Source organism: Lygodium microphyllum, chromosome 4 (assembly GCF_053477565.2).
Source record: "Lygodium microphyllum isolate KBCC chromosome 4, Lygodium_microphyllum_v1.1.10, whole genome shotgun sequence".
In the NCBI taxonomy this organism is placed as follows: domain Eukaryota; kingdom Viridiplantae; phylum Streptophyta; class Polypodiopsida; order Schizaeales; family Lygodiaceae; genus Lygodium; species Lygodium microphyllum.
The window spans coordinates 41,242,999-41,263,660 of NC_141138.1; the positions used below are offsets into that span (position 1 = coordinate 41,242,999).

Genomic DNA, 20,662 nt, shown 5'->3' on the forward strand with positions numbered 1-20,662 from the left:
AAACAAAAAAATATGAAGGAGGACTTGAAGTTCAAAAGATTAGCGTAAGCCAAAACCACAACCCAAGAGGAAGGATACTATACTAGGAGAAAAACCAAAAGCTAGAGATAGAGGCTAGCAAGAAGTTGAAGAACACAAAGACTATAAGCCAACAAAGCAAGAGCCCAGACTTCACACAATTGAATACCACAAGTATCAAAAGCTAAAAAAGCAAGAATCCAAACCCAAAGGACAAAGAATATTATTAACCTTAACATTTAGTCTATAGAGATAAACCTTCATTGTATTCAAACCTGACCGATCATTTTGTGACATTCTATCTAGAACTATTAGGCTTGTTGAAAGCCAAGTCCAAAGATATAGAATGTAGGGTGATTTGCTCTAAGTTACATAGCTACAATAAGTTTTGCAGTAAGAAAAAACTACATAACCACTCTTAAGTCATGTCATGATGGTCATACTTTGTTGAAAGTCCAATAAGCATTTCGTGACATTTGTAAATTCCATTCCACGACAATTTAATGAGCACTTATAAGGTAGTGCTTTCATCTATTGTGTTACACATACATAGACATGGAAGAATTTTCAAACAATAAAGAAACTAAAAGGGTCATGTGTGTTTGTGTATAGCAAGAAAGGAGAGAGAACCTTAGACTTTTTATAGGTTAAAAGTTGTCCATGCAGGATACTTGGTCCCTTGGGTCACTAGAAATTATTGTTTTGCGGGTGTATTGTCCTCATATTGCTACATCATATAGCTACAACATAGTCAGTAAAGGTATGGAACATACATCAATGGAACACAACATATTTGCAGACTTGTTGTCAATATAATAGTTGGTAAAAGCACAATAACTATATTGGTGGAACATAATTGAATCTTGCCTTGTGAAGATGGGCACTCCTTTTGTTAGTAGATAAGGCCAAAGTGTGATAATCCTATCGATGCCACACATGAGAATCACACCACCATGCCAATGGGGGACTTGTATTTTTCAAAGAACTAGAAGGGGTCACTAGCACCTTCAAAAATGTAGGTGCTTATAAAATTGTTTGAGTGATAAAAAACTCACAAATCAATGATGCAGTGCTAATGAGCCATTTTAAGAACCCTTTTTTGCTTTTGCAGAAGTCTCTACCTTGACACCTAAAAATAAAATAAAATCCCGCCCCCCCCCCCCCCCCCCCGCCCCCCCATTTGCACCACAATGCTCTCTTTTCTCTTTGTGATTTTTTGAAAAAGGGCTCTAAGATCTATCAATTGACATCTATTTTCCTCGAATGTTGAGGAAGTGTCTAAAAGCCCTTAGAAGAGTGATAAAAGTATGGTAATGCACCATCTCACAAGGTCCTTTATTCAAATTCCTATCGATTATTGATGTTGGGACATCACCTAGAGGCCAACTTTGGTTTAAGTTTGAATGTTGACAAAGAAATTCCCTAGCCAGGATTTGAAATTGTCCCACCAACTAAGGTGTCAATGTGCGGGGGTACCATCTGACAAGGACATTTAAAAATGCTATGCCATTTTTGGTAGTTTATTGTACCCTCATAACACCCTGCCCACCAAGACAGGCAAAGCCAAAAATCCACGAGTTGGTCCCTAGGAATCCAACCTGGCTTCTAAGTTCGGTGCAATATCAGCTGTTCTGAACATTCCTGGTTGCTGATAACCTATCAAAACGCACCACATTGTATTCCATAATAGTCGGAAAACCCTAAGCACGCTAACGGCGAGCCGTCTATAAACCCCATTTACTCACAGCTCCTCAGTCCCATCGCAGATTCAAACAACAGGGCGAGCTTGCGATCTTTCGCGTCATCAAATTCCCCTCAGCAAGCGGCCGGTTGCAGAAAGCCGGTGTCTGTCTCGGGGGAACGCAACAGGTATGGCCTCCTCTCCCTAGCTCTGCGTGTGTGTGCTTTTTTGCAAGCAGTGGCATCTTTATGCCAGAATTAGAGCACTGCGGACGCAGCGACCGCTATCGTTTTGTATATCGATGATCTGTAGCAACCTTTAGCAGTGCTATTAACACCCATGGAGTTAGACATTAAGAATCTTGGAGAGCTGAAATACTTCCTTGGTATTGAGAGGAGATAAGGGATGCAATAACCAGCTCGGATTTTTCTTGCTCAGTCTGTGAACAAGCTTCGGTTGCAAATTTTCGAATCTTTGCTTTGGTCTGACTCATTAAGATGTCTAAGTAAATCAACCACTGGCTCGGCGAAGCATCTTGAGTAAAGTAAAGGATGTCAATATCCACCAGACAAGCCTCCAGGGCCTGGTTTCAACTTCTGCTTTTGAAATCCTATCGTGTGCCCTTGCAGAGACATGGCGAGGCCTATGCCCCCTATGAAGCCTGGAAAGGCTGGAGTTGAAGAAGTGCAGGAAACCATTCATCGCATTCGAATTACCCTCTCTTCCAAGAATGTGAAGAACCTAGAGAAAGGTCTGAAATTTCAAGTCGTTGTAGACTTTACATGATTATATCGTCATCTATGAAGGCCAAACTTTCAGAAATGGAGTGAGTTTGCATAATTGTGAGCCTCACAGATGTTTTTTAAACTCTCCTCTCTCCAGTCTGTGCTGACTTGGTTCGAGGAGCAAAAGACAAAAGACTGAAAGTCAAAGGCCCTGTCAGGATGCCAACCAAGGTCCTTCACATCACGACTCGGAAGTCCCCATGTGGTGAAGGTAACGCTTTTGCATTTACCATGTTCACGACCTTATTACCCTTGGAAGCTTAGGTGCTCTTCAAGCTTGCTCATAATTAGCTGACAATTGCAATTGGTTGACAACTACTTACTTCTTATATTTATTGAAATTGAATGTGATTTTACTTCCATGTGGAGTAGTTGTTGCATGTATGTTGGCTCATGTTGCATGATATCAAACATCAACATTCATTGTTTGTATAACATGTGGACTGATGAATATATTGCCTGTCTGTCTTGGGGCACACTTCTTCTTTTGGATAATACTGATGAGCTTTTTGTAATGCCCTTTTAGGTACAAACACATGGGATAGGTTTGAACTGCGTGTTCACAAGCGTGTGATTGATCTTCATAGTTCCTCTGAGGTTGTGAAGCAGATTACATCTATCACAATAGAGCCAGGAGTTGAAGTGGAAGTTACCATTGCTGATGTTTAAGTCTTTTTGCCAGGAATTGAGGCGAATTTTTGCATGTACTGTTGGGACCACCAATAGTTTGAGATGTAGTTTAAGTCTTTTTGCCAGGAATTGAGGCGAATTGCGGCGGTTTTGTATTTGTGTTTGCAGAGTTATTTAGTTATGTAACTGCAGTGTGTCTCTGATCTAACTTTGCTTTTCATGACCAACTGAGAGGTTTGAACAAGATTGTCCTTAAGCAGAACGAATGGCAGAACCTGTAAGGTATTTTCTTAATGTGGCAATGAATTGAGTATGTGCTGTAATGGCCAGCCTAATAGAGTGGTAAGATTTTCTTCAAACTCTTTGTATTAGTAGGCAATGTTTACAAACAGTGGAAATGTTTGGCTTCATGGTTGGAAATTACCTAAATATTGTATTGTTTTGTTGCTATTTAGCATTGCTCATTGTGCCAGTGAATGCTTCTAATGGTTGTGTTTAGGTCTGGAAAAAATCTGTACTGATATTTGTAAGTATACGTTACTAGTTGAACAATGGAATGCGAGTTAGATTTTGATCTAGGATTCTCTTCTTGGGTGGGTGAATAGTAATTAAAATTATAGTTTGAAGTCCTTGTTTTTATTGTTACTTGAAGTAGGCTCTGAGCAAGAGGAACACCCGCGCACTTTAACTTTTTATTGATTACAAAGGACTTCCTACTTTTGAACTATAGGCATATTGGGATCCAAAAAAAAAATAAAAAATCTGCAGTGAGTCCCTCCTGTGTCACAGCACAAAAAACACATAAAAGAAAGGAAAGAAATCCCCCCATGTCCTAGCCAGGAGCATGATCCTTGACTATTTTAGTGGTCGCTATTGGGAGTTGGAATGATTCAGGTGCATGATCCTTGACTATTTTAGTGATCATTGAGAATCGGAATGATTCAATGTGCGCATTGCAGATATATATATAACTATGTGTTTGCCACATCCTGGACACTTTTCAGATTTTTAGCCACAAGGGTTGGCTTGCATCTCACTCCTACATAAATATTATATAGTTGTAGGTAATGCCATTTTTGGACATGTCAAATTTGACAACATTGGTCATGATATTACTCCTCTTTTTTGTATTAGTAGCCTAAATGTATTTGGTACACAGTGAAGAATGCATGCTATGCATGGAAAAATACATATTGGAATGTTTGGTGCAATGTAGAATCCGTTATATAGTCACATTAGTGAATGAGAATGATAAAGAATCTAGTGCTTGGCATGTTCAGTGTTACATGGAATTGGAGCTCTGGTTTGTAAAATAATCTATTTAGAGTTAGTGGTCAGGGTGATATTGCAGCAAGTGCACCACTTTTGTAACCACTTGTGTATGATAATGTGTCACCAAAGGATACATCAAAAGCTTTATTTATGGTTAGTTCTTATTTATTTGTGCCTCTCCAAGAAATTTGAGTAGTGTTGTGGTTTGTCAAAGGAATTTTGTGACTTTTACACAGACAATCAGCACTAGTCTAACACATATACAAAAGATGTAGAGTATAGTGTGGGGTCGTTTGGCTTTAATGATGATAAGGGGTAGTTAAAAAGCAACGCATTAAAGGTTGAGTAGTGTGACTAAGCCTATTATGATACTAAAAAGAAGTAAGAAAACTAGATTAAAACTTGGAAATGTGGATAATATCCCTATTTATTGTTGCTTATAAATGTAAGGAATGTGAATAAGTACACACATTGCTAAAGATTGTCCAAATAGAGATCAAGTTGAAAACATTAAAAATAGATCTAAACATGAGGGTAAAGAAGGTCAAAACTATGCTTGATATAGCCCAAGATGTAAGGTAGCCAAATGACAATGGTATTAACTTATATAGGGCGTAAGGTAGGATTAGAGATCAAATTGGTTTAATATCCTTATATCTTGTAGATTGTGTAAATTTCATCTCTATTGACATGGTTGGAAAACTTGGTATCAAAGAGCATGAGATGAGACCTCTAGGCAAGATTTGTATGACATGTCATGGTCTTGTTGACTTGTGACATCTATCATTGGAAAGATACATATGTAGAGTCTAATAGAGAGCAAATAGTTTTTCATTGCACCACTTGATGGATATAATTTATTGCTTGGTATGAGATGGTGTCATAGGGTGCATGTAGTGGTTGATCCATGTGAAGGGTGATCTTCAGCATATGGGTAATATTTGCACCATATATCAAATTGAAGGAGCAGTCTATCCTTGTTGAATCAGCTTTAGCCATCTCTAAAATAATGCAAAATTGTCTTTTTGTACAATGTTTGTTAAATTCATGATGATAATGGATCGATCAGTAATGTCTAAGTTGGATAAAGAAGGCATAACATTTTTAAAGGAATTTAAGAATCACTTTTTACTATTTTTGTAGAGTGAGTTGCCACCCAAAGAGCCAAACAATTCTTATCATTGATTTGATCCTTAGTGATAGTCTACCGAATAAGCCATCATATAGGATGTATAGCTTCGTAAGAAAAGATAGAGTCAAGTTTGGCAAGTGTTAGAGAAGGGGATGATGCATCCCAATTTATTGTTATATCACTCATCTTGTTTGTGCAAAACGATGGTTAAGGGCATATGTGCATCAATTATCATCGTAAGAATTGTCTTGAATTTTAGAATTAATTATGTGTTGGATAGATTACAAGGTTCAATCGTTTTTAGCCACAGATTTGAAAAGTGGGTATTATATATTGTTACCATCAAATATACAATAGACTCAATAATATACATAAGATAGCCTTTATGGCTTCATTTGGTTTGTATGAGTTTGTAATGGCATGGTGCATTTAAAGAACGAAGAGGAGCATTGTAAGCATTTGGCAATTATGTTTTTAAGCTCAAAAGCATAACTTAGACATTAGTGACAAAAAAAGTTAATGTTTAATAGACTTAGGAAACATTTGGCAAATGTGCGTTAATCTCTTCAGTCAAGAGTGTATCCTCTACATCTTGTAATCGTAACTCATTAGTAGGCCTGTTGGCACACATAGCAATGCAAAAGGTATCATATCATTCAAGTAGTGTAACTAATAGAAACAAGGAAAGAAGGGTGCTCTTAAAATTCAATCCCTTGCAAAGACAATTGACTAATAATAAAATGGAACTCATTTAAGTGGCCAGATATAGAAGTACCCTCCATGTGAAGGTCCATGAGTTGCTTTAGCTAATACATTTGAGAAATTGGGTTGTGCTTGTCATAAACATTGCAAATCTTTTCCCATAATTTCATGTGGATTGCTCATGATGGACAACATTATAGATCACCTGCTTGGAGAGGGATAACATGGTATACTTATGTAGTTCATTTAATTCATCCCAATCATATGCATCAATAAGTTTTGACTCGATACCCTTATGTTTCAAGGGCATAACCTATATTTTTTGCACTAAAACTTGCTAGATTTGGGCCTTCTAATAGTTATAGGTATATTTAGCACTTGCTTTTCTTTGCTATTTTGGCAAGCTTTTCTAACTACCTCACATTAGCAAGGACTCCTAAGATAGCTGCCTAGCAAGCAGGAATGACAAGGTCATGAGGACCTTAATACCTGACAATGTCCCAGGAGGTAGACAACTACTCAAATTGGTGCCATCCAACTTGTCAATATTAAAGATAGCATTATGAGTCGAGCCACCAGCCATAATAAAGACAAACAAGTGCACAAATTGTCAAAACATACTCTTGCAAATAACCTTAAAACCATTGCCAAATCAAGCTGGAAACAAGAGGTACTAACCAAGTAATGAATTGTCCACAAACTCAATGCAGAGAATGATCAAATAACATTAATTGCTCACATAAATAATGCAGTAAATTGCAATTACAACATGTTGAAATGAAGTACATCAATAATAAATCAATGCCAAAGAGGAGCAATCACTGATATAAGACAAATTGCAAGTGTCAAGGAATATCTCTAACTAGTAGTGAGTGAACACGTGATTGGCACTAAGTACTGTCAAAGAAACAATGTATAAATATCATGCATAAAGTGGATCTCACGAGTAACAAAAGAGACCAACTAGAGGCACAACAAATTGAGCAATGTAGCAAAATCTTAGTACATAACCAACCAAGATGCAAACAACATTGACAACATCATGACAAAGATAGGTGCCATCTTAAAAGTAATGTTAGGTAAGACCACTAAGCATCAATTGTGTACGTAAAGCATGATAAGAGCATGTACATGTCACCAAGTCCCACAGTCTCACTATAAGACTCTCAAGCTCAACTGTGTAACCAAAAAGCCCGATGTAATATCCAAATGTCAAGAAGTGGCACCCACTAGAACAAAAGTCAAATGCCAGATGATCGAACAAAGCTGAAAGCATCATGTGGAATGCATCCTTATATCCAAAATCCAAGTAGCATATATCCGAGAGCATCCAACCCAAGTAGCTTCTTGCAAAGTTCTTATTGGAGCATCAAATAGCCATAAATAATAGTGAATCACAATCAATGTTAAGATTTAAAATTCCAATCTCAGCTCAAAGGAAATTTGGAAGCATGACCAAGTATGTAACATGAACCATAAGCATCGATACATCACTTAGAATGATTAGTAAGTACTCAAGAGCAATAGGCATATGCTTTCATTTTGATAAAATAGCATTTAGCCCTACTATAAATAGCAACGAAAATACCTCTGTAAAATTGAGCAAAAGAGTGCTCAAATCAATCCAACGCCATCTCACATCAATGCCATATTATCCCCCAAGTATTCACATCAATACAGAAGCATATGGGTATCCTGGGAAGCATATATAAGCTCCAATGTCTTAAAAAACTCTGTTCAAAGCTATATAACAGTAGGTTTGCTATTTATGACATTAAGGAATGGAGGTTGTGGGGGCTCCAAGTCTCAAGTAACCAATGCCAAGGAGTGTCAAGGATGATTCCCCAAGTGCCAAAGGCCACATGGAAGGTGGGAGAGTTGTCAAATTGAACAGAGGGGAGGGCTGCCTAAACATGTGCAAACATATGGATGGCGCTATTATTGATGCTATCTTTGATGCCCACAATGGAGCCCAAGGCAATGATATCTAGGGCCAAGAGAAGACTAAGAGTAAGCTTCAACAAGTCTTCTATCATCGAGAAGGAGATGGAGCTCAATGTATACCTCGGAGTGAAGAATCCATGGCTACCATTAAAACTGTGAGTTGAAGCTTTTCTTCACAAGTTGAAGCAATGTCAAGTTGAGCCCCTCAATACCAATACAATGGCTTCGATATCAGTTAAAGGGAATGAGCCTTGAGGTGGAAGCAAGGAGCAGAAGCAAAAGCTATGGTGGAAGGAGCAAGAGCAAGAGAGAGAGAGACACACAATCTGGGAATTCCAACAATCACAATGTGTGACAGCCTTCCCTTTATTCAAATGTCATTGAAAGAAAAAAGAATAAAGTGAGTGTGATGGGCGCTTGCCACGTGCAATGCATAGGTGTGCAAGTATGTAGGTACTGTTAGTGTTACTAATACATGGACGGCTAGGCATAAGTGTCTTTACCCCCAACACTAACAAAGTGGTAATGCATCTCAATGTGTTTTGTCCTATCATGGAACATTGGGTTTCTAGCCAATTGTATGCTACTCATGTTGTCATAATGAATAACAATTGGACCATCTCCCTACACATCCAAATCAACCAATAACTTTTGTAGCTATATCATCTTACATGCCGCCATAGTAGCACCTCTATTGTTAGCCTTTGTACTCGATAAAGTAATTGTAGGTTGCCTTTTACTACTCCCTGTAACTATTGCACTACCAAGGAAAACACGAGTCTGCTATGGTAGATATTATATCAGACATGTTACCAACCCAATTTGCATATGTGTATCCAAACACATTTATATCCTTACACCTGCCTCATAAAAAAATCCATAATGGCAAAGTAGACCTCACATACTTCAATATATATCTAGCTACATCCAAATGAGGCTTTCTAGGCATCTACATAAACTGATTGACAAAGCCAACATTATAACTCAAGTCTAGCCTTATGATAGTCATGTAAATCAAACTCTCCACTATCCTCCTAAGTATAGTAGGGTCTTCTATCTCATACCCAATATCAACACTCAACTTCATATTTTGCTCCAATGGCACGTAAAGAGACTTACATGTTGTCATGCCATAGTTGGATAACATATCCAAGACCTCAATACCATACACCATCATCACATTTGATTACCTCAATACCAAGAAAGCACCTCAGCTCACCCAAATCCTTTATCTCAAAATTTTTCTTTAAAAAGTTCTTAACTTCAACAATCCCACTATCACTATCACCTGTAATGATCAAGTTGTCCACATAGATGACTATGGTGACCAAGCCTATATCTCCCTTTCTCACATAAAGTGAGTGATCAACATTGAAAGTATAAAAGTCAATGTTGACAAGATACTCTCCAATCTTGTTAGACCATGCGCTAGGTGCTTGCTTCAGCCCATAGAATGCCTTCTTTAACTTGCACACATATGTGGGATGCTCTAAATTCTCTTAATCTATTGGCTACTCCATATACACATCTTCTTACAATTCACCATGCAAGAAAGCATTCTTGATATACATTTCCTGTAATTTTCAACCTTTGGTCATTGCCAAAGCAATCACATATCTAACAATTGCCATCCTAGCAATTGGACTAAATGTCTCTTCATAATCTATGCTATATGGTTGAGCATAGCCTTTTGCACCCAGCCTAGCCTTATACATGTTAACAAAACCATTTGCATTATGTCTAATTTTATAAACCCACTTACAACCAATAGCTTTCTTGCCCTTAGGCAATGGTACTAGATCCCAAGTCTTATTGACTTATAACATAGCTATCTTCTCATCCATTCCTACATCCTAATGAGCATGACCAATAGCATCCTCAAAACAAGTGGGCTCGACATCCTCTATCACTTTTATGATATAAGCATAATGGTGAGATGTATCTGACACTTTTTCTTCCATGTGTCTTTATTTGGAATACTTATAATGTATATAAAGATGTGGGGCTATTTCTTAGTCTCCCAGACTAAGGGCTAACTACAAATATAATATCAAATAATGTTTCTGACCCACTAAGGTTCTGTGATTCTTGCTTTTCTTTTTATATATAACTATCATAATCATCATCATCATCTAATGCATTACTACTAGATGCATACCAACTACTCATCCAATAAAAAATAACATCCTCGCTCATTTGAACTCACTTATGACAAGGTTATAACAACAATACTCTTTCTACTTTGAAAAGTATCTAATAAAAATACATTTTTTAGCCTTTGGATTAAGCTTATTTTGCAGCTCATCTAGCACATGAACTTATGCAATACAACCAAACACTTTCAAGTGTGACACATTGAGCTCTTTGCCTGTAAAGCATTCTTCAGGGAACATCCTATGAACTGTAATTGTGGGAGTTCTATTTATAATATAGACAACAGTATGAATAGCTTCAAACCCAAAATATTTTGGCATATTCTTTTCAGTCAATGCTCATTCAACTTCTACAATGTCTATTTTTCCTTTCTGCAAACCCATTTTGTTGTGGGGTAAACCTATAAGTAAACTATCTCTTTATTCCATGAGACCTCAAGAAGTAAATGCACTAAGTATAGAGAGGTAGTCTCCCCCTCCATCATCTGACCTCAAATACTTAACTTTTAAGCCTATTTCTCTTTCAACAATAGCCTTGAAAGTTTTAAAGTGCTCAAATACATCACTCGTTTTCTTCATAAAATATATCCATAGCTTTCTTGAACAATCATCAATAAATGTGATAAAATATTTTTTATCACTAAGAGATACGTTTTGTGTAGGTCCCCAAATATCTGTAAGTACAACATCAAGTATATTTATACCCACATCTCTATTATGCAAAAAAGATTGTATTGCCCTGCTTACCAAACTAGCATGCTGAATACACTTTATGAAATTATGTGACTCTAAAAGTAGGCAACCCTGTAACCAACCCTTTGGACTATTAATTTTAACCTTTGCAATTTGCATATCTAATATTTTTGTGCCATATTTTAATGTTTGCAACCACTCCTTTCCCTTTAGCGTACATAGTGTAGCATTCATAATAGAAATTCTAGAATTTAAAGTGAACATGTGGCCAACTCTACTTCCTTTTGCAACCAACCTATACTTATCATTAAAGTCTTCTACGAAACAACATTTTAGTGTAGCATTCAGAGCAGAAATTCTAGAATTTAAAGTGAACATGTGGCCAACTCTACTTCCTTTTGCAACCAACCTATACTTATCATTAAAGTCTTCTACGAAACAACATTTTCTATTAAATGAAATTTGCAACCCTTTCTCTACCATTTGGCCAATAAACACTAAATTCTTTGTTTGACTATTATGCAAGGACAAGGGAACCTTTTAAATGTGTAAAATTGGGTGACATGAATCATCATCCATCTACACATAACCTAGATTTTGTAAATCTTACATCTCTCTAAACCATTCAACATGATTGGTCATGTGATTACATACACCTAAATCAACATATCATACATCATTATGTGTCTCCCTTTCCTATAATAGCATTCATCATATGTTGCATAATAAATAGATGCTCATTTTTGTCTTCATTCTATCTAAAGATGGCGTATAGTTTCCTTACTATAATTTATCACTGTGGATATCATCCTTCTTAGCATAAAAATGACCTGCAATATGACCTGTTTTACCACAATACTAACAAATAATACTTGAATTTCTAAAATTGTTATTTTGTTATTCATCTCTTTCTCTAGAGCTCCTCTTGCCTCTAAAGTTTCCATGGTCTTCTAAAACATACATTTCACATTGTTGATTTAGTGTATTTTGTTGGTTATCACTAGCACGTCCCATATACCATAGCCGCTTAAAGATGATCTGCCATGTCTCCTTCTTGAACTTAAGTAAAATTATTGGACTTGTTTATCACTTCTTTAAAATGGTTCATCCTATATATTGATCTATTCGGTCATCGTGAGAGAGACCAACTCATCAAAAACTAGAAATGGCTTCTATATATATACAAAAGTGACAATTGATTTCTAGGCCTTCTTATTATTAAGGCCATCCAAAGTATATAAAACTAAATTATCATCATCATGCATTGCATCAATAGCTACTAAGGCATCTGCAATGCTTTTCACTTTCAAAACATAATCATTTAAGTATATCTTTCCTTTCTTTAAAGTATTCAACTCTCGCTTGAGTTGAATTTTCTGTACCTTTGTATTTAGTGAAAATATATTCTAAAAAATCATCCAAGTTACATGTGAAATTTCTATATTTATGATATGTCCTAGTATATATCACCTTTTTGTCTTTTGCATTCCATTCTTTTCACACCTTTAAGTCAACTGTAGTCACAGGGGCACTCAGGTCTGGCTCGTTTTCTTCACCTAAACGAACTCGTAAAGGCCTTTTACAATAAGGAACTTCATCACACAAAACTTCCGTGATGGATCATTGTTATTATTTGACTTCTCAATGATGGGGTTTCCATTGTTCTCTACCATTATCACAAAATTGATACAAAATAGCAACTAAGTCTTCTACAAGCTTTTACAACAAGTGCATATCAATACACCAAGTAGCATTTTTCATTATAATTGCCCAATGATATATGCAATCTACAATCTTTTTGTAAATGAAACTTGTGTTTCCTTCCTATAAAACACCTCAAAACTTACAGATTTGAAATCTATAACATGTGTACCCACTTTCAATTGATACAATTGAAATCAGAGTATGCCTTGAAACTGTTGTACTCAACCTTATGGGTCTAAAATGAGGTTTGAAACGGCCTCAGATGGCCAAAAAAGTAATGTGCATGCCCTAAGGGCTATATTTAGAATATACAACACTTTTCTTACACACCAAATTTCACAACAATCTGAGATTTTGCTTTGCCCTACTGTCAATCTATCCACATGTAGTACTATCCAAGAGAAAGAGTGGAAGAATGGGAGAGCTTCTCACCCATTGCTTGCTTGCTAGAATCCTTACTTCTTCTCTTGCACTTCAACCTTCAAAATTAGCCTCTCTCAATGGTATTGCTCAAATACCATGTTAGGAATCACACAGTGGAGGGACTTGCTTGAGCTGCTACATTAAACATACACCATACACACAGGAGGAAGCTTATTCAAGAATACAAGAAGAGAGATGGAGAACAAAACATTTTCTTGTTGGTTTCTTCTTCTTCTATTTAGTACACAAAAAGTATAGATAAGATACAACATAAAGGAAATTGACCTACTATGTCAAATAGTGCATAACTGACTATTCTAATTGACTAGCACTATAACTATGCTAACTGTAGGTAGGTAACAAACTAAATATAATAAGTGATAAGTCAATGGCCATCTGACAATCATAATGATCACCCACATGCTAAATGTAGATGCACAAACCCATCTAACTAGTGGTCCATCATCAATGTCCGCACATTTTGAGATTGCTATCTCAACACTATGTAGATGGAATAGTGTGCCCTTTTTTTATCAGTCCTCTGGAGTGCCCTCCAAACCTAGCATGTGGCCCCTTCCACATGCAATCTTGATTATTCCTTTTCCGATCTTAATTTCTCAATGAGTGTTGGAATCCACGTTGGATTTGATCTTAAATCCACCACTTATGGTGACATGGCCCCTATTGTATGTCTTTCATCTTATTCTAACTCGGTCTTTGTTATAGGTGGTGGCACAATGTATTGAGATGAGAACTACATGGCACTCATTATTTCCTATGGTCACAAGAGCTGATGTGGTAAAAAGTGGCAATCAATGTCGATGATAGTGGCATAGTAATGAAAGGTGGTGATCTAGTTGAAGATAGTCGTAAAAGGACTTCAAGACATCGTAGGTAGAAAAGGCTCTTAAAGGAACAGAGAGGAAGTGATGAGGATTGCATCAGAGGGTTATGATAACAATAGTAGATAAGGGTTGCATCCTTGGCATGAGTACATAGCGAATTTGCCCTCATATATAACTCCATACCTTCACATTTAGCTTCATTGTAGTGCTACGATTGTAGCCACGGTCATCGCTCATGTCTTGTATCTATGAATGGTTTACACCTTTAAATGTATTCATTAGTTTGAGTCTTGTTTGTTTGCTTACTGTCATCTCCTTGAGAGACCATGATGCTTTTTATGAACTACATCCACTTAGTTATTTGTATATATGAGTACTCTTTTTTCTATCAAATATTGTCCATGGTTGTCTATTTAGGTAGGCTCTTTTTGATATGTTGTGATGAATATAATTGCAAAGCTAGCATATCACCGTGTCAGGTTTGAGCATGTTAGGACTATGCAGTCCTATAGAGTTGGTGCAATCCAATCACACCTGGCGAGCACAACTTGGACTTGGACCTAATTAGACCCTCTAAGAAGGAGCTTTTCTTTAATATTTTCTACCATGTTGAGATCCCCTGCCATTATTATTGGATATTAGACTCTCATTATTGAAGTTCAAAGTAGTTTTTTCATTTGTATTATAAGGTATATACACAAGATCACAACAAACTCCTCTTGAACTTCAAAATGGAGTGCAAGCCATTTATTGTTTCTATTAGTTGGAAACTTAATCATACATCCTTTGAATTTATTGTGTATCCCAACCACAGTCTCTCCACTCCTATGATTGTGTGTAATGTAGAACCACTCATATTCAATGCTAATCATCTTTAAGTTTTTCTCCAAAATTTCTCCTATGGTCTTGATTTCTTGTAGGCACAGTATGTTTGAAGTTGACTACTTATCTTTCTACCACCCCTTAATCACTCTTGCTCTCCCTAGATCAATTAGCCCTTTGTAGTTTAGTGAAAGAATCTAGATTGAACCTATCATTCATGTCACTATCTCTGGAGTTGATTGGTTATCTTTTAACTACCCCTTAATCACTCTTGCTCTCCCTTGGTCAATTAGCCCTTTGCAATTTAATGAAAGAAACTTGATTGAACCTATCATTAATGTCACCTTTTAGCTTTACCTTTTCTACCACTATCTTTATTCTTGGATAATAAATTGCTTTCACCTTGGAGTATCTTTGTTGGTTGCTTTATTTTTCTAGCCAAAGTCTGCCATATTAGGGCTCAATGATTGTTCAAGAGTTTGGAATTGTTCTTTAAATTCTTCATTTTTTCCACATCCTTGATTAACACATCATCTTATTGTTCATTACGGTCTAGATTAGGAGTATCCTTTTTCTCAAATTCTCTCCTAATATCTCTTTCTTTTCTATTTCCAAAGAGGAATCCCCCTCTTTAAAGTTTCATTTCACTAGTTTTGGCTCAATTGAGTCATCAAGAACCTTTGAGAAAGAGACTATTACTTTTTTCTGTCCCTGAATTATTGTTATTGTTATTAGTTTTATTACTAATTTTTCCCATTTTTCTAAAATCCCTCATATTTAGTCTTTTGATTATTTTACTTCATTGAGGGCTCTTTGGGCTTTTTTGGGGGGTAATCTCTAATGAAATGACCAATTTTTATACATCTACAACATGCATTAGGGAGGTTCCTATGGAAAAATGACTACTTTGTGATAACATTACCCTTCAAAGAATTGAAAACTAGAAGGAAATCGAGTAACTTCCTACTTGTATCCATCTCAATTAGGACTTGGGGAACCACCTCATAGGTTAATAACGTTGGTCAACCTTTATCCCACTAGTTTGCCCAGATAAGCAATTAGGGTTTTAACTAATGGAAATAGATTTCTTGGGAGATCTATTAATTCTACCCACATCAGCACTTTCAAAGGTTTATCTATTCTAATATTAAACACTAGATGCCATGAACAAGGTCAAGGGTGAATTCTAAATCATCCACTTACCAATTCCTAAAATGTCAAGCATAATTTCTTCTTATTCAAACATGAAAATTAAAAAAAATTATTAGGCATGTAGTTCATTTTGATTATTTGACGTCCTAATGGTTCCTAGTGATTTTTCAACTATGCTACCATATACTCAATTGTTGGTAGTCTCGGCACATGGCACAATCCTACAAGGGCCTTCTTTTCAAATTCAATATTCCATAACTTTAGACTATTGGTGGGAGTAATAGGAACGTTGAATTCTTCCTCATCTAGACTAGTTATATGTGTTTCTTTATGGTTGCTAGGCTTTGATGCTCCTTCAAAATTCTTTACTTGGCTTCCTAGGCCTATGAAATGACAAGCCTACCAAAGTCATCATCCAGGCTAGTACTATTTTGAGATATGGCATCTTGATAGGGGCACAATGAGAATTATCCCAAAAGCTGGCTCTAAAACGTTTTTACCTTGGTCTCCCCCAAAGGGAAGAGATTGTTGTGTTTTTCCAAGCCCCATGCACACTTTCCTCATAGTGATAGGGTAGTTTGCATGCAAGGGAAAGGGGAGGGAGGGAAAGTTTCCCATTTGAATGCTTAGTTCTCGAGTTCTAACTTTGTCTCCTCAAGGTTGTTCCTTTACTCATCACAAAAGGTAATATTGGCATGTGATGTTGCAAAGTTCTAACCCCCTTTCCTTCCATAGCCCTATCTCTTCAGCTCATGGTGTCACAACACTGATGCCCCCCCTTTCCACCTCCCTTCTATCAATGCACTCATGGTAGCTAAATTTTTCTCCCCCTCAAACTCTACCTTGCAAGTGCAGTTCATTCACCTCCCATTGATTAGTGTGAAGCTTTAACACATGGTGACAATGGGGCCAATGGTTGACAACAATTAGGCTATGAGTGCTATGAGAATTGATTATGCAAATGATGCCTAGGCCTACATTTGACACAAATGGTAGGAATTTTGACAAATTTGCATTTGTGCAACATATATTATCAATTGACAATAGAACATATAATGATAAATGAATAATTAAAAATTATCTAAAGATTTTACTAAAATGATCGATTGACAAAGTTTTAAATAAATTTGGGATGGGCTTGTTTTCCATTTTTAATGGTTGACTAGAAGAAAATGACAAAGGCATTCTCTTTTTGGTACTTATTTGCACTTGCATTTCCAAGGCTATGATTAGCCTCATGCTTGGCCTGATTGAGGGCAAATTTTCCTCTTTTTCAAAACTTGTTCTTTTTCTTTTATTTTTGGTTAGAAAAAGGGGTATAAGGCCTTTGGTAATTCTTGCTTTTTATCCCAGGAGGAATGCTAAGTGGCTCATGCCTTACTATAGTTCATTGATCAGGGTGGAGCTATGCCACACTTGAAGGGAGTGCACATGCATCTAGAGCAACATCCCTTGTTCAACAATTCTTTTAACTAATCTACAAATTGTACTCCAAGCTATGCTTTAATGCTTACGCCTTTTCCTTCCAAGTCCCTCTTTGCAAATCTCCAAGCCAACCTCCACTCTTATGGCTTGTGTACTAGCAACTTAGTGTGCTTGATTACCACAACCCTTGAAGGGTGTCTCCTTAACCTCCTTGAAAAAGGACAAGCATCTTTACCTCTTTCTCTCCATTGCTCCCCATGTTTTATATTTAAGCAGCAAGTACCTTTTGTAATATGAAATCATTAATGTGTATTCCTTTGATTTGTTCAACACCTCCTTTCTTATATCCTAGTTCTTAATCATTTTATATTGTTTTGTTTTTTGTTTTTTTAAATACAAGTTAAAAATAAATATTGTCAAAATGGAAGTTTCAAAGGTGTTCACAACTTTTCACATTGATTCTCTTATGCTCGACACATAACATTCTTACTCAAAATACTTTCTCCAAAACAATTAGGAAAATCTTACATGCATTTTGAGGTTATCATGACAAACAACTCCCCTATTCTACCATGCAACATGTGCAAGCAACCTCTGGTTGAATCATCCTTAGTCTTGATAAGAAAACAAAATATTGTGCTACATGAGTGCAACACATAGGACTAGAACAAACTCCCATTATTTTAGGAGCTTCAACTCACAAGTGTCATTGGTTACCTCTCACATAGCCATATTATGCATGCTTTAACACTTGAGTGTAGTGAATAGCACATACCTCCATCAATTTTGTTATAGTCGCTTATCAAGGCAAAACACTCCTTCAAAATCCACCATACACTCCTCACATCATCCATGCTCTCACCTCCAATGTTGCACTTGATATAGAGAGGAGTAGTGATGAGTTGGTGTAGAGGAATATAGTAACAAAAGATAAGAAGTTGTGCTTCACATTCCACCTTAGTCACCCTCACACTTTCAATCTCACCTCTTACCAAGAAGTGATAGAGAAGGAGAGAATAATGATAAGAGCTTTATAGTCCATATCCCTCACTCTCACACACATTCTCTCTCCTTCACTCTCACATAAAATGGCAAAGAGAAGCAAGAAAGTAGTAGACTCAAGTTAACACACATATCAAACCCTTTCCCATTAGTTCTCATCACTTATATGCATGAAATTTAGAGCTTTTCACCATTAGGGGTATCTTGCCCTTTTTCCTATCCCTATAATCGCTCTCTTCCCTTAGAATGCCTTCTACATGGTTGGTGGGCAAGTGTAGCAAGTTTGACTTCATGGATGACCACAAGCACCCTTAAAGATGTGGGGGCTACATATGTGAGCTTGTCCATGGTTATTAGTCAACTACCAATTCAAGCTATAAAACTTCAACTAGAATACAATTTCTATTCAAGTACACTTTGTCATTTTCCCTTTTATTCTCCTACTTCTATTTTCATCTTGCTTGTCCCACAATATTCAATTTGAAATGAGAGGATCAGGCATAGCTCCATAGATTTAGCTTTTGATATGCACTTCATGTCTTCACTAACAACAATTGCCACATAACAAAAGCAATTGTGTTATTTCTCATCCCATATCAATGGCTTTTACAAGAGCTTTGTATGCTCCTCCTCGAGTCTCTAATGTGATATAGATATAATCATGTGTTAGTGAGGTCAACATGTTGTTCACTTGTATGAGGCACTTTATTTCTAGTTCATTAGTCTAATGTGCTATCTTTGTTTCCATCTCTATGAGAGATTTCTTGATTTTCCTAAGCCTCAAATGACTAGATGTTCTAATTGAGAAGGGAATCTCTTGTGAACTATTGGATTCATTGTAGTCTTTGTTGTAGAGCTCATATCCCTTCAAAAGATCAAAGTAGTAGAGGCTTGTTCCTTCGATTAAAATGACAAGTTCTATAGAAGCCAAAGTCTATAACTATCACTCTTCAATTTTGGTAATAGTAATGGTTGACTTAGTAAATTAGTAAATTGATTACTTTTGGTAGTCAAATATGAATGTTTGGATCCTTGGATTGATGGAAAGGAGAGTAGATCCTAGAAATTTCAAGTGCAACTATGTTAACACTCTTTGAGAGAAACTGTTGGTTCATGGAGGTATCCTTGGTTATCCTTTATGGATCTATTTTCTTAGATTGAGTAGCTACACTAGGCTATTGCTACTGGATTTCTTATTTCTACTTAGATGACAAAGGTATCTTAGATCTAGGAGACTTATATTTCTTAGGTGAACTAGCACCTACCTTGGTTGTTTCATATCTTCCTTAGATGATGAATACGCTTATAACCATTAGGGAATCTTTTTTCCTCCTTATGACATTTTCTCCTTGGCCTTATATAAGAGTTTGCTCACTTTAGGCCATACTAAGTCTTGTAAATCTTCTCTATTGATACCTCTCAATATATGCTTTGAGTTTTACACTTCTTTTTCTCGAAGTTGTTTATGTGCATTCCTACAATCCTAAATCTAATAACTGGTATTAGAGTAGGCTTTGACCTCTTTGCTAGAGTTATTAGCACCCTCTACTTGATTTCATCTAATTGTAATGAGATTGATAAGCATTTTTAGGTTGACAAATACTACAAAGAAGCATATGCATCACCATATTTTTTATTCAAGTTCATTTCAATCTCTTTTTGCACCATACTACTAGTGCTATGCAAGCTATTTTTTCCTTTTATGAAATTGTTTTGACATAATTCAATTCTACATGTAAGAGTCCATATAGTTATCTTTATATTGTGCTACACAATACATGTTGGTTTTGTGCATATCTATACAAGCAATTATTACATCAAGTATAGTCAATGGTCATGGTAGGCAATAAGTTTGTATTCTATATGTTAGCTATTGGGGACAAATTGAATGGAATCAACTATCTACTCTGGGCTTATATGATGTAGCATATATTTTGTGCAAAGGGACTTTGAAACGTTGTGCATGAAAATAAAAAATGTCCTAGTGGTATTTTTAAAGCTATAAGTGCAACAAAAATGGTTAATGCATGCATTACTAAGGATGTTGTATGTGAAAGGTGAGCAAAAGGTGGAAGCACGAGCAGAAGTAAGAAGAGTGCAAGAGCTATGGAGGTTCAAGCAAGAACAAGAGAGACTAGTGTGTGGAAACTCTAGCAGTTACAATGTGTGACCCACCTTCCCTTATTCTATTCCCTTATACAAGTAAATGTAGGTGGCTAGACACATGTGGCCTTTAACCCCCCAACAACCTTGCACTTAAAGGCGAATGTACTTTAGTA

The 20,662-nt window shown here is 36.5% G+C and overlaps 1 protein-coding gene across 1 annotated transcript; it reads left to right on the forward strand.

Moving 5' to 3' along the window:
• The first annotated feature begins 1,654 nt into the window (after window positions 1–1,654).
• Window positions 1,655–3,322, forward strand: LOC148036967 (small ribosomal subunit protein uS10z/uS10x-like). Its single transcript, XM_087675920.1, has 4 exons — window positions 1,655–1,887; window positions 2,329–2,450; window positions 2,582–2,695; window positions 3,011–3,322. Exons 2-4 carry the CDS (start codon window positions 2,333–2,335, stop codon window positions 3,151–3,153), a joined length of 375 nt encoding a protein of 124 aa, XP_087532046.1. The 5' UTR covers window positions 1,655–1,887; window positions 2,329–2,332; the 3' UTR covers window positions 3,154–3,322.
• Window positions 3,323–20,662: the final 17,340 nt, after the last annotated feature.

What these genes read in the sequence shown, in the direction of transcription:
- LOC148036967 (XM_087675920.1), top strand. Translation starts at nt 2,333, where the DNA reads ATGGCGAGGCCTATGCCCCCTATGAAGCCTGGAAAGGCTGGAGTTGAA. An exon ending in TGTGAAGAACCTAGAGAAAG is followed by an intron (nt 2,451 to 2,581) that starts GTCTGAAATTTC and finishes TCCTCTCTCCAG; the next exon opens with TCTGTGCTGACTTGGTTCGA. An exon ending in GAAGTCCCCATGTGGTGAAG is followed by an intron (nt 2,696 to 3,010) that starts GTAACGCTTTTG and finishes ATGCCCTTTTAG; the next exon opens with GTACAAACACATGGGATAGG.